Source organism: Orycteropus afer, unplaced genomic scaffold, assembly GCF_000298275.1.
Source record: "Orycteropus afer afer isolate SDZICR_OR568_19922 unplaced genomic scaffold, OryAfe1.0 scaffold00742, whole genome shotgun sequence".
NCBI classification, from domain to species: Eukaryota; Metazoa; Chordata; class Mammalia; order Tubulidentata; family Orycteropodidae; genus Orycteropus; species Orycteropus afer.
The window spans coordinates 759,595-773,130 of NW_006922329.1; the positions used below are offsets into that span (position 1 = coordinate 759,595).

Sequence of the window (13,536 nt, forward strand, 5' to 3'; positions counted from 1 at the left end):
CACTTGGTTCACGAAAGGGGCCACCAATACAACGGGACAGAGCATAATGGACTCCAGTCCCCAGGAGAACTTTAGAGACAGGGAACCTCTCAGGGAGGAAGCGTGCGGCATATTCTCCTGTGTTGTCATCTGGGATTTTTTTTTTTTTTTTTTTTTCCCTTCTTTTGCCTCCATACTGTTGAAGTGGCAAAACCTATATGACCTTAGACAAAGGCGTGTGCCAAACACTGGGCGTGCAGTTGTGAGATGGTCGAAGTTTTTCCATGTTTAAGGGAAAGAGGGCCTGTAGACGGCAAACCAAAAGGGCAGGGAAATTCTCACTGTGTGTGGGAAGGAAACTAGGAGACTTCTCTATGAGAGCAATTAGAGGAGTCCAGCAAGGGTGAAAGCTCTCAATTGCTAACAGGAAAGGTTATCCGTGACTGCAATTCACCAGCCTCTCTGGGGAAAAATATGTGATAGTCTGCTTCCGTAAAGATTTACAGTTTTGGAAACCCTATAAGACAGTTTTACTCTGTCCTACAGAATCATCGCTGTCAGTCGGACCTGACTTCACAGTTTGATTTGGTTTGGTTTTCTCCCTTATGCCAGAGAGCTGAAAGAAAGGTGTGTCTCTCCCAGTGGCCGCTGGGGGAAAGACTCGGAGTTGTAAGGAAATGGGAGGTGTCTCTGATGTTTATTTTTGCCTAGCAACCCACAGCCAACTGCTTCCCCTGCTGCCTTCCACACGCGCCACTCTGCCTCCTCTTGTCCTAGCGACTGGAGAGCGGTCACTTGGTGTCAGTAAATCCGGGAGGGTGTGTGTGGTGGAGGTGGTGGTAGGAGGGCGCCCCCTCCTTACCCTACATCCAGGGTCACACGGCTAAGCTGCAGGGGCTTGAATCTTAGAGGTGATCTGTCCAAACTAAGTTATCTACATGAAAAATTATTGGCAGAGGGTATTAAGTCACTGGGACCGGAAGGGGGGACAGTATTGTTTTTGAGCAGCCATTAGGTTCAAAAAACTGAAGATGCATTTGTGTTTAGGGGCGCGCATTGATGGAGAGGGATTTCTGCAGCGATTTCAGTAGGAGGGAAACAGTGGTAGGTTGCATTGTAGAGAAAAGGAGGGGCGCTGCAGGAGCTGGAAAGGCCGAGGTGGGGAAAAGGTTGCTAGTGGGGGATTCTAGGGGAGCTGGGCAGACTCCGCCCGGAGAGGGAGGTAAAGGGCTAGCTCAGGCTGCAGAGTTTTCCGGGGAGTGGAGGGGTGGTTATGCAGATGATTTGGTGAGGGGAGGGACTCCTGTGGGTGGTTGGTTGGGGGTGGGGTGTACAAGAGTGTGTGTGGCTTGGAGTTGGGGGGAGTCCGGGGGAGGGGCTTGTAGCAGTAGTGAAGGGGAGCGGGGGCGGGGTTGCCCTCTGGGTATGCGCTGTGCGCGGGCGCCTGAGTGTGTGTCTGTGTGTGTGCGTGTGTGTTGCAGGGGTGCGCGCGTGCGCGCGCAGGAGGAAGCTCCCGAGTGAGTCGGTCTTTGCGGCCCAGGCCGCTTCCCTGAGCCCTTATGTGAGGGATTCGGGGAGGCGAGCGGTGCGCAGGGGAGGGCGAGGCATGTGCACGGGCCGGAGGGTGCTGCAGCCGCCCGAGGAAGAGGAGGACGGTGGCGGCGGTGGCGGCGGCGGCGGCGGCGGAGAGGAGGAGACCTGGGTGCTCGCGGCGGCGGGCCCCGGCCGAGGGGATGCAGCGGACTGTGTGTGTCTGGCTGTAGTTGACTCGAGGCGTCGAGAAGGCGCCGGAGACCCGTGTGAGGGGCGACCAGGAGGCGGTGGCCGTGGCTGTGAGAAGGAGCCGCAGAAACAGCAGCAGCGGCGGAGACGGCAGCCCTGAAATGCATTTTCCTTTCCAGCGGCCATGTTAACCAGGAAACCTTCGGCCGCAGGTCCCGCCGCCTACCCGACGGGTAAGGAGGGCCGGGCCTGAGAAGCGCCCCCGGCGCCCGCCCCAGTCTACGGCCCCAGGCGAGCCCTCGTGGCGCGGGCAGCCGTTGCCAGCCGGACCTGGAACAAAGTCTGTGCCGCTGTCTGGCGGCGCGGGGAAGCCCCTGCGCTGACCGCGCGCCTTGGCTTCAGCTCTGTTCATTGTTGCACAAGGGGCCGGAGGCTCCACCGAGTGGGAGCGCTTTGGCCCAGCGGCAGTCCGCCCTGGCGGGAGCAAGGGAGACCACGGTCCTGGGCCTTCCCCAGGCAGGAGCCGGCGGGCGGGAGTGGACTGCTCTGGGCTTGAGGAGGCTGTTTTGCCCTTCTCGGTGGCACTAACCTCCTTCACGTCCAGCTGCCGCCTGCAACGTGGGCCTCGAAGTCTTGGCCTAGCTTGGTTTTTCCGTGGGGTCGCGAACTAGCTAGTGTGCTAAGGACCCGACTTAACTTTGCAGCTGCCTGGGCGCCGCCCGTGGGTGCGCACTGGGCATCTGTGTCCCGGACATCCATCACGTCCCCCTCCTTGCCATTTTTTTTCTGTCTCGATCTTTCCCCTGAGTGCCGAGGGGGTTTGCTACCCAGAGGGGTGGGGCGGGGCCGTGGGCTCTGGGTGACTTTCTCCCCCTTGACCCTCTTTTGTCTCCTCCCGCGCGTGGTCCCAGGCCGAGGAGGGGACAGCGCCGTGCGTCAGCTTCAGTCTTCCCCCGGGCTTGGTGCTGGAGCCCCCCGGAGCGGAGTGGGGACTGGCCCTCCCTCCCCCATCGCCTTGCCACCTCTTCGTGCTAGCAACGCTGCTGCCGCAGCCCACTCGGTAAGACCCACCCCGCGAGAGGCCGGGGGGAGGTGGAGAGGGATCCTGGGTCAAATACTGCCAGACTTGTGGAGTTCTGACTCCAGCAGAAGAGAGATCGAAGTGCGAGAGGCTTCATGCCCCTGGCCAGTGGCCTCTCCTCGACGCCGCCCTCTGCAATTGGGGCGAGCCCAAAAGTTCAGCCACAAAGGAAGATTCGTGGCGTGGGCCCCTGATTTCGCCTCCTGAGCCCGCCCACCGCTGGCCCCCTCTGCCCCCCTCTTCCTCGGAACTTCCTCCTGCTTCTTTCCTTCACTCTGCCCGGGTTTTTTTTTCTTCGGTCCCAGAGCTCCCTTCTCTGACCCGGTAAACATCCCTCCGCTCCCCCTTGTGGGTGGTGGGTATTTATAGAAACATATGTGTTAGGGGACAGCCGGTTGCTCTGCCCGGAAAATCGATCCCCTGAAGAGCTTCCCAGGCCTGGCTCCAGCCAGTAGGGAGCACCCGCCAATTGTCCCCCGCGTGTGTAAGCATGTTTTATGAGTGCTACAGGTTTGAGCACACAGAAATTGTAATTAACAGAAACAGAAATAAGAGCAACAGCGGCAACAGTCGAAACCAAACAAACCACCTCTTTAGGATTCTGCAGTTGGATATTGTTCTAAAGGAAAGGGTCAGTTTAGCTGTGGAGGTGGGAAGAGAATGGCACCAGATAGGTGCTGTGATCCCTCAGGGGTCCAGAGGTAAGGACTGGTGACTGCAGACATCGCCTGACTGGATTTGACTAAAGCATGTCCCTTTCTCAGCTCCCAGGGGAGCTGAGCCTTTGGATGGTGACTGCCAGCTGGGAGGAGGTGTGCACTTGGAGGAGGTGATAGTTTCAGAGGTCTTTTTCCAATTAGATCTTCCAGAGGAACTGCCTAAGATGATTTTGTATGAGGGATGCTTGCAGGGACTGGCTTACCAAGTGAAAGTTGTGTTCTTGTAGAAAAGAGCATTTTTAACCCACAAGGGAGCATCTCTGAGGGTCATGTGTTATGGGGAATCTGTTTTTCTAGAGAATTTGTGAGAGGATGGCTAGAGTGGAGTTAGGGCTGTTAGACCTGGAGAAGTATGTACAAGTTTCATAGGAATATGTTTTGTTGTTCTCTATTTTTTGTTTTTGTTGTCCTGACACATTTAGTCCCAAATTCACAAACTGCTGTCAAGTTGGATTCGATTCATAGTGACCCCTTCTTGAGTTTCTGAGGCAGTATTACTACAGAAGTAGATTGCCCCATCATCCTTCTGAGGAGTGGCTGGTGGGTTTGAACTGCCAGGCTTCTGATTAGCAGTGAAATGCCTTAGACACTATACTAGAGCTCCTATATTTAGTCCGGGGCTAGAAATTCACTACACAGAAGTTAACTAATCTGTATTGGATGTTGGCAATAGGGATACAGTCTGTCAGTAAGATCTGTGATTCTGTACATTGTGGTTAAATGTTCTTGTCATAGTGATGTTTCAGTTGAGTACCTGCATTAGTTTTAGGGGTTTGGATTTTTTTTTTGTTTGTTTAGTTTCAGAACATTGGAAAATTTGGAAAATATAAATCTAACTTTTCCCATGTGGTGTTGTAATCACATAACTTGGGGTGAACTGGGACAGAAATACTTGGTTTGCTTCTGGATTCCAGTTTTATACAATTGAACTTTGCTTCATCCAGAGATTCTTTGCAATTAAAATATATGTGAATTTAGCGAAAACAAAGTCTACCCTGGAAAAATAGCCTGTAGTGTATCCAAAATGAAAAGATGTGGGTGTGTTCGTGGTGGATGTCTGTATTTTGTTGTGGTTATCTGACTGATTCACCGGTGTTTAGCTTAGGTGTGAACTTCAATATGCTGTTAATCATTAGATGCTTAGTTTTGAAAGTGAAAATTGGATTTTGATTGTTGTTGAGTTTTGATTTTATTTGGTTAACATCATAGATTTCATAGAACAAGAAAGTTGAAAAGGACTGCGGAGTTTTACCTGGCTCTCCTTCATTTTACAGATGAGGAGACAGACTCAGACAACTGAACTGGTTTGGTCAAGATTCCTTAGTCAGTTCATACCAAGCCTGGAGCTGAAGCCCAGCTTAATGTGCTTAATGTACTTCTTAACCCTGCTAATTCTATGAAGTTTCATTATAAATATAAAAACTGTTATAGATCTGTATTTCTGTATATCTGTTAAGTTTCAGTAAGTTGTTAGGTTTTAATTCCAGAGAAGTTACACTTGGGAAGAGCTGTTTTAAAATGAATGGGGGAAAAAAGGGGCATTGAGGAGAACAAAATGACTTTGTCATAGAGCTTTTCCTATTTTCTCTTGCAAAATAGGAGGGTACATATATAATTAGATAAAAAGATTATAGATTTTGGAATTTACCTAGTCCATTGCCCTTTCATTCTCTAACTGTGGGTATTTTACATTGTAGTCATTTTGTTTTTACCTCTGTTTGTCCTAAAAGTGTATCTGATACTTTCTTGATTCCTGTTAGTGTTTTTTTTTTTTTTAAAATGATGTAGTGGAAATGTTAACGTTTCCTTTAAAATCTCCAGATACTAATATTTATCACATTCATAACTTTTAATGTTTAAAGCACTTTCCAGTTACCAGTTTTATCTTTATACAATAATTGGAGTTAAGAAGAATTCACATTCACACTTCACAAATAGTAATGTTTTGAAGAAGAAAAAGTAGGCCACACAGACTGTCAGTTTGTTTGAGGAGGAGCTAAAATTCCAATCTTCCTGGACTCAGTGCTAGTCCCATAACTCTAGCATTTTTAAGATGACTTCAGAGAAGTTTTAAAATGCCCGGAAGTGTTAGCACACTTAAATATCTGCTTGCTTGCCATTTTATTGTTGGAAGATGGTGAATCTGTAGAACTGGTTAGACTATTAGACTATTTTCACAGAATCTTTAACACTAAAATATGTTACTGCCAGACAAGGCTTTGGTAGGTTCCTCCATTTTACCCATGAGTTGTAGGTATCTAGCAATCATGTTTAAATGTGACAGGCACTGTGCTAGTCCTTGGTAAATGGGAATAAACCATGAACTCAGACTTCAAGAGGTTAGAGTTTTAACATTCTTGAATTGACCTGGCATATCTATAGTCTGGAAATATTCCAGTGTTTCCAGTTTGTTTGTTTATTTGTTTTTTTCCCATTCTATTTGTAGATTGATTAACTGAGCTTCCAAATTTGGTTTGGATTTTAAGAGTCCTGCAGTGTTTGACCAGAGCCTCTCAAATGGATCTCTTTAATGTCCAGACAGTTTTTAAGATTCCACACATTGCTTTTGGATGCTTAGTTGATATATCTGCTACAGGTGCTTTTTAATCAGCTATCATTTGCCTCAAAATCCCTGCTGATGCACTCACCGTAAGCCTACGGTCTTGTGACTTGGGTCACCAGAGACATTTCCCAATTCCCTGGGTATTGACATGTTTTCTTATTAAGGTACAGAATGCCTTAAAGAGAGATGAGAGTTAACTGGGACTTACGTGCATTCTTATGTTCAACAGGTACTTAGTGAGTGCTTACACAATGCTTGGGTTTATGTTAAGAGGGACTTAAAAAGATAAGAGGTAACACTGCAGTGCAGTTGTTCACAACTAAGTGGGATGCATCAGATTTCAAAACAATTATAATAAAGTGAAATAAGTGTTATGATATAGCCCATCTTGGGAAGTCCGGCAGAAGGAGCAGTTCTTCAGGTCAAAGGAGAGAGGTTTCACAGGGGAGGTGAGAGTTGAGTTGAACATTGAAGGGTGAGTAGGAGTTTACTACCTAGACGTGTAAATGGAAGACATTCCAAACAGCATCTGCAAAGGGACAATAAGAATAATAGCTCTCAGTTAACTGAGTGCTCTGCAAAGCACTTTACACATACTGCCTTATTTAATCCTCTGACGTACCTTTGTTACCTTCTTTTTTGTAGTTAATGGTGCTGAGGTTCAGAGAGATTAGGTAAATTGTCCACAGTCACATAGTAAGTGGTGCAATTAGGATTCAGTCAGTGTATGTCTGGCTTAAAACCCCTGAACTCCTAACTAATGAAACCCAGCCTCCTCAAAAACAGAGGAATGTAAGAAAACATGGGGCCTCAGGGAATCTAGCTTTGATACCCAGGGAGAAGAACAGTGCTAGAGGAAACCAGAAGGAATCAGATCATTTAGGCTGTAAATTTTTGAACCTTGTATTCTTTCATTGCTGGTAGATTCTTGTATTATCTGTGGAAATGGGATGCCATTGTGGGACTTGAGCAAAAAAGCAAGGGCAGTGTCCGAATGACACATTTAAATAGTAATGATAGAAGCACTGTGGAGAAGAGATTTGAGGAATGGTAGGCTTGGAAGGATAGGAGATGTTTGTGGTTCAGTGGAAGAATTCTCACCTTCCGCACAGAGGCCTGGCTTTGGTTGCTGGCCAGCACACCTCAAGCACAGCCACCGCCCATCTGTTTGTGGAGGCCCGCATGTTGCTGGGATGCAGCAGATTTCAGGGGAGTTCCAGACCAGGAAGGAAGGCCTGGCAGTCTGCTTCTGAAACAACCAGTGAAAGCCCTGCAGATCACAGTAGTCTGACACACAAGCGAACATGGGGATGGGGCTGGACTGGCCACTGTTTCTTTCCATTGTGTGTGGGGTTGCCATGAATCAGGGCCAACTTGATGGCAGCTAACAATAGCAGACTTAGAAGCAAGGACGCTTCTTAGGAGGCCATTTCAGTTGTCTAGGTGAAAGGCAACAGAGTTTGAGGGGAGGCAGTGTTGATGGAGTGAGGCAGATAGAATTGATAAGGCTTGATGACAATTTGGGAAGGTGAGGGAGACATGGAGAAGGATTTCCAAGTATACTGGGTTGAACATTCCCACATGTGCAGCTTGGGTGAATATGTGGCAATAAAGCTTTTGTTTATCAAAAACTGAGGATTATGGGAGGCGAAAGCAATTTGAGGCAAGAGATCATGAGTCGATTTGAGTTGCTTATGGGGGGGGGAGCTGATCAGCAGTTGCATACGTGGATCTTTAGCTTGAGGAGATAGATTTGGCAGGTCTGGGCTTGAAGCTAGGATGTGACGGCTTTAGCACTGATGAGGATCAACCAGGGAGAGTTAAGGGGGTGAGAAGCCAAGAGAAATGATGCTTGAACCTTGAAGGATCCCATATTCTCAGGGTAGGTTACCTGATAGTTGATACTGCAAAGAAGACTAACAGAGAGCAGTTGAAGAGATAGGAGGTAGTCCAGTCAGCTGGAGAACTCTTTATTTCTAGTCACTGAAACTTTCTGTGATTATATTTTAAATTACACAGCTCAAAAATTGCTGTTGCAAAAATTAAAGTGAGCTTCTGTTGCTCAAGAAGTTTTTCTTTGCTATCTTCTTGAGAATACCTAAACCCCCAGCGTTAATTTTGTCCCTAATGCAACCTCGTGCTTCATTATGCTTACCTGTGTGCTGGTAATAGAGGTTTTTCTTTGGAATTATTGCCATCCTCCCATGAAAAGAGTTGTTCCTAGGAGAGAGATACTTCAAAAATCATGTCCTTTTGTTCGCTGGAGTTTGAAAGACTATAGCGGGCAGGAAGGTGTACAGAGAATGGTGATTAGATAGAAAAGCTAAGGTCAAGCCTGTACTACTTTTAAGTATGTCCAAGTATTTCCTAACACATTTTTATGGATTGGCCTGCTTTTGGCATAAAATGAAGGCAAAGATAACCTGTCTGGTTACTCTTACAGAAATAGATCACCTAGCATGGAATATATGGCTTAATGTTTGACCAGGAGTCTTCCAAATCTCTCTTCTGAGAAATAAAATCCCTAATTCTATGAAATCACATTTCAGAAGGGCTCAGGTACTGTATTCCACTTTGCTTTAGAAGTCAGCTTATAGGAAGCTTAGATAGGCAGTGTGCTTGCTATGTCTGTTAAAGAAAATTTGTAAGTCTTGGTCTACTAGTAAGAAGGACTTGGAATTTCATTTCATAATCCAGATCATCCCAAACCATTCCCTGAATTATTGTGTTACCTGTACACAGGTCGCTTTAGCGATCAACTAGTTGATAGGCTGGCAGTTCCAACCCACCCAGAGTGCCTTGGAAGACACACTGGGCAGTCTGTTTCTGAAAGGTCACCACATAGGGTCATCAGGAGTTAGAATCTACTGGATATCAGCTAACAACAATAACAACTCTTTTAGCAGTATATAACATACATATAAAGGTAGGTTTTGGCTTTAGAAAGAGATAATGAAAAAAATACGATGGTCAAGAACTTCATTTAGTTGATTGTAAGCTTCCAGAGGGCAGGAACCTTGTCACTTACTGATTGTTGTTGTCTCCGACTCATAGCAACCCCTCCTTGGGTTTCGAGGTGGTATCACTATGGAATATTGGTTAGATACCAGCTAATACTGGTTAAATGAATGAAGTGGATTATGAATGATAAATTGATCTTTAAGATCTCATAAAATCACCAAGCAGGAAAGACTTGTCTGAGGCTGGCAGGAATTCCTAACTGAGAGAAAATCCTGGGTGTTAATCCTCTCCCAGCCTCACCTCTTTGCAATTATAATGCTTGAAAGAAATCTCAAGTAGATTCTCAGTAGAAGGCTGGGGGTCCTTGGTTTAAGTTGCCAATTTTGTTGAGACGGGAATGTTCAGGAATGGCATGTGTACCTGAAATAGAAGTTGCTACTTTGTATTCCTTGTTGGAAAGCTGAGAATCCTAGCAGCCCTAGAAATACACTTCTTAAAAGATCCCAGCCATTGACCAAAGGAAGGCTCAGAAGACTGTGGTGGTTGGTTGGTTTGTTGGGCTGAATGGCCTTAAATGGTCATCACAGTCAGCGAAGCCTAGAAACTTGTAAAAATAGGTTAGAGGTTTTATAAGATACTACAGTAGATATCTACATGGGAATCTTTCAAGCCTGAAAGTACATTTTTCCTTTGTCATTAAATCATCCATGTTCTTTGGTATAAGCAGTTGGATTTCCAAGTAGTGAAGATTGGAGATGAAGATAGTAGTGTTTGGCATAGAGCTAGACACTGAGGAAGGAGTAGTGAATCAGATAGGCATGGTCCCTACCCTCTGTAAGTGAAGAGACTATTAAATGCAGTATGAATAGTGGTGTGATTTGAGGGTGGGTTCACTAGTAGAGAGCCATGTGTGCTCATATTCTTTTGGGTATTCTGTTCTTCCATTATATATCACGTGTGGATTGAATGGAGCACCTGTGATGTGCCAGGCTGTGTGCTAAATGTTAATAAACAAAAATGAACAAGAATGATATGGTTTTTGCCTCCACAGGGAATGTATTCCCAGGAACCTGAATATTTGCAGCGCTTGTCTGCTTGTTGTAGTGTTTATGGGGTACATGTTTTCAGGTTCCAAAGTTTGTCATCTGTAGCCATCCCACAGAGCATGTTTACCTTTAAGTTGTTAGAGGCTGCCAGCCTCCTTCTACTCTCCCTCTGGATGTGCTCATGAGGTCACTCCAATGTGCACAGCTCCTTCTGTTTAGTAAACCTGATTCTGAATAAAAGTCAAAACCAGATTGAGTTTCGTGGAGGGAGTGGTGCTGACTTATAAGATATCCCATCTGAATAGACAAGACTTCTTCCATTCTATTTATGTTTCCTTTTTGAATTCCAGGTTGGTGGCAGTAAGCACACAATGAATGATCACTTGCACGTGGGCAGTCACAGCCACGGACAGATCCAGGTTCAGCAGCTGTTTGAGGATAACAGTAACAAAAGGACAGTGCTCACAACACAACCAAATGGGCTTCCAACAGTGGGTAAAACGGGATTGCCAGTGGTGCCAGAGCGGCAGCTGGAGAGCATTCACAGACGGCAGGGGAGCTCTACCTCTCTGAAGTCTATGGAAGGCATGGGGAAGGTGAAAGCCACCCCCATGACACCTGAGCAGGCAATGAAGCAATACATGCAAAAACTAACCACCTTTGAACACCATGAGATTTTCAGCTACCCTGAAATTTATTTCTTGGGTCCAAATGCAAAGAAACGCCAAGGCATGACAGGTGGGCCAAACAACGGTGGCTATGATGACGACCAGGGATCATATGTGCAGGTGCCCCACGATCATGTGGCTTACAGGTACGAGGTCCTGAAGGTCATTGGGAAGGGAAGCTTTGGGCAAGTGGTGAAGGCCTACGACCACAAAGTCCACCAGCATGTGGCCCTCAAGATGGTGCGGAATGAGAAGCGCTTCCACCGGCAGGCTGCAGAAGAGATCCGAATCCTGGAACACTTGCGGAAGCAGGACAAGGACAACACCATGAATGTCATCCACATGCTGGAAAATTTCACCTTTCGCAACCACATCTGCATGACCTTCGAGCTGCTGAGCATGAACCTCTATGAACTCATCAAGAAGAATAAGTTCCAGGGCTTCAGCCTGCCTTTGGTTCGCAAGTTTGCCCACTCGATTCTGCAGTGCTTGGATGCTTTGCACAAAAATAGAATAATTCACTGTGACCTTAAGCCCGAGAACATTTTATTAAAGCAGCAGGGTAGAAGCGGTATTAAAGTGATTGATTTTGGCTCCAGTTGTTATGAGCATCAGCGTGTCTACACATACATTCAGTCGCGTTTTTACCGGGCCCCGGAAGTGATCCTTGGGTCCCGGTATGGGATGCCCATTGATATGTGGAGCCTGGGCTGCATTTTAGCAGAGCTCCTGACAGGCTACCCCCTCTTGCCTGGGGAGGATGAAGGGGACCAACTGGCTTGTATGATTGAACTCTTGGGCATGCCCTCCCAGAAACTGCTGGATACGTCCAAACGAGCCAAAAATTTTGTGAGCTCCAAGGGTTACCCCCGTTACTGCTCCGTCACAACTTTGTCTGACGGCTCTGTGGTTCTCAATGGAGGCCGTTCCAGGAGGGGAAAACTGAGGGGCCCACCTGAGAGCAGAGAGTGGGGGAATGCACTGAAGGGGTGTGATGATCCCCTTTTCCTTGACTTCTTAAAACAGTGTTTAGAATGGGATCCTACGGTTCGCATGACTCCTGGCCAGGCTTTACGGCATCCCTGGCTGAGGAGGCGGCTGCCAAAGCCTCCAACCGGGGAGAAGATGGCAGTGAAACGCATAACCGAGAGCACTGGTGCTATCACGTCGATTTCCAAGTTACCTCCACCTTCCAGCTCAGCTTCCAAGCTGAGGACTAATTTGGCACATATGACAGATGCCAATGGGAATATTCAGCAGAGGACAGTGTTGCCAAAACTTGTTAGCTGAGCTCGAATCCCCTGATGCTGGTAATCTGAAAGATACGACATTTCTGAGCCTTATTGGGTTGAAAAGGAGAAGCTCAGACCTGTTTTTATTTGCTCAATAATTTTACTCATTTGTATCTTTTCAGCACTTATTTTAACGTAAGAAAGTTGTTCATTTTGTTTTTATAAAATACATGGGGACAGTGCTTTAAGTTTTTATACTTTCTGAAACTTTTTGTGTTCTCTAAGTACAACGAGCCTTACTGTATTTAGTGTGGCAGAGTAATAAACATCAGTGGCAGGCCATTGATCACTTCGTGACTGCTGCGCATTTACAGATTGGTGTCAGAGACATTCACTATGTTTTTGTGGTTCATATTCTCCCTAAGGTGACTGACCCTGAAGGCGCCCTCCCCATTCTCCAGGTGCATACACAGCTGTAGCAGATCCTGCCTTCACTTTCCCTGAGTTACTGGGGGGTGGTGGTGGTAGAAGGAGAATGGGCACTATGAAAATGATAGCCTAAGAAAATCTGTACCTTAGAGATCATTTTCGGAATGATGTTCAAATGCAAAACAAAGTCCCCAAGGCTTAAATTGCCCCATTAGCATTCTGACATTCTAAAATAGCAGACCAGGTGATGAATGGAAATGGAAACACGTGTGTTCCTCCAGAGTTTCTGACAGGATCAGTGAGCTGCTTAGTGAAGAAGCCTCCTGTTGCAGAATTCCTTTTTGCACCTAAATTTAGAACTGTACTCCACAAACTGCTCTCCTTCTTTTTGATTTGCTTCTCTCTCTCCCTCTTTTACCTCACATCTGTTGCTTGTATTTAGTTTGTCTTCTTCCTTCAAATATATATCCCAGATTGTTAATACAGAAATGAGACATTTCAGCTGTGATTATGACCATCATTTCATATTCCAGTTTTAAAAAGTACAGCAGCCCAGCTCCTTAAGGTGGGAATTTCCATAGTTCCAAAGAAAGTTTAGCAGATTAGAGCGAGTTCACACTATTACGGTGCCACTGTAAGGTTCTCATAGCCTGGGAACATATCACCTCTTCCTTTAATAAGAGGATTGTAAATCCTCTTGAACAGAAGTCACTATGGCTGTTCAGTAAGGTCTATTTTAACAACAGTTTTAAAAGTGGGAAAGTTCAGCCTCAAGTTAAATGGTTTGACTTACTCTTTACATCTTTAGAAGAACCACAGAAATTGTTTTTATTATTGCTATTCTTTTGATTTCTTTTGGATTGCACTGATTGTGGAGAGGACTCTATCTGGAATAGTTATTTTGAGGGTTAGGTGAAAGAATATTTTCTTCTTTGAAAAAATAATTATTTTCACAGGGAAAAGTCCAGTATTTTATCACTAATGTATGAACAGTGATATATATCAATTTCAAGGCACGTGGAAATTTACTTTTCGTATGTGCAATTTAATATAGAAGGGTTTCTGCCTGTTTGGACAATAGGTTTTGGGTAGTGTAAGGTAGGCTAAATAATCTTTTATATGCACAGATATTGTAT

The 13,536-nt window shown here is 45.9% G+C and overlaps 1 protein-coding gene across 1 annotated transcript; it reads left to right on the top strand.

The window, feature by feature from the left end:
* The first annotated feature begins 1,885 nt into the window (after positions 1-1,885).
* DYRK2 (dual specificity tyrosine phosphorylation regulated kinase 2) lies at positions 1,886-12,029 on the top strand. Its single transcript, XM_007957382.2, has 3 exons — positions 1,886-1,934; positions 2,613-2,761; positions 10,422-12,029. Exons 1-3 carry the CDS (start codon positions 1,886-1,888, stop codon positions 12,027-12,029), a joined length of 1,806 nt encoding a protein of 601 aa, XP_007955573.1.
* Positions 12,030-13,536: the final 1,507 nt, after the last annotated feature.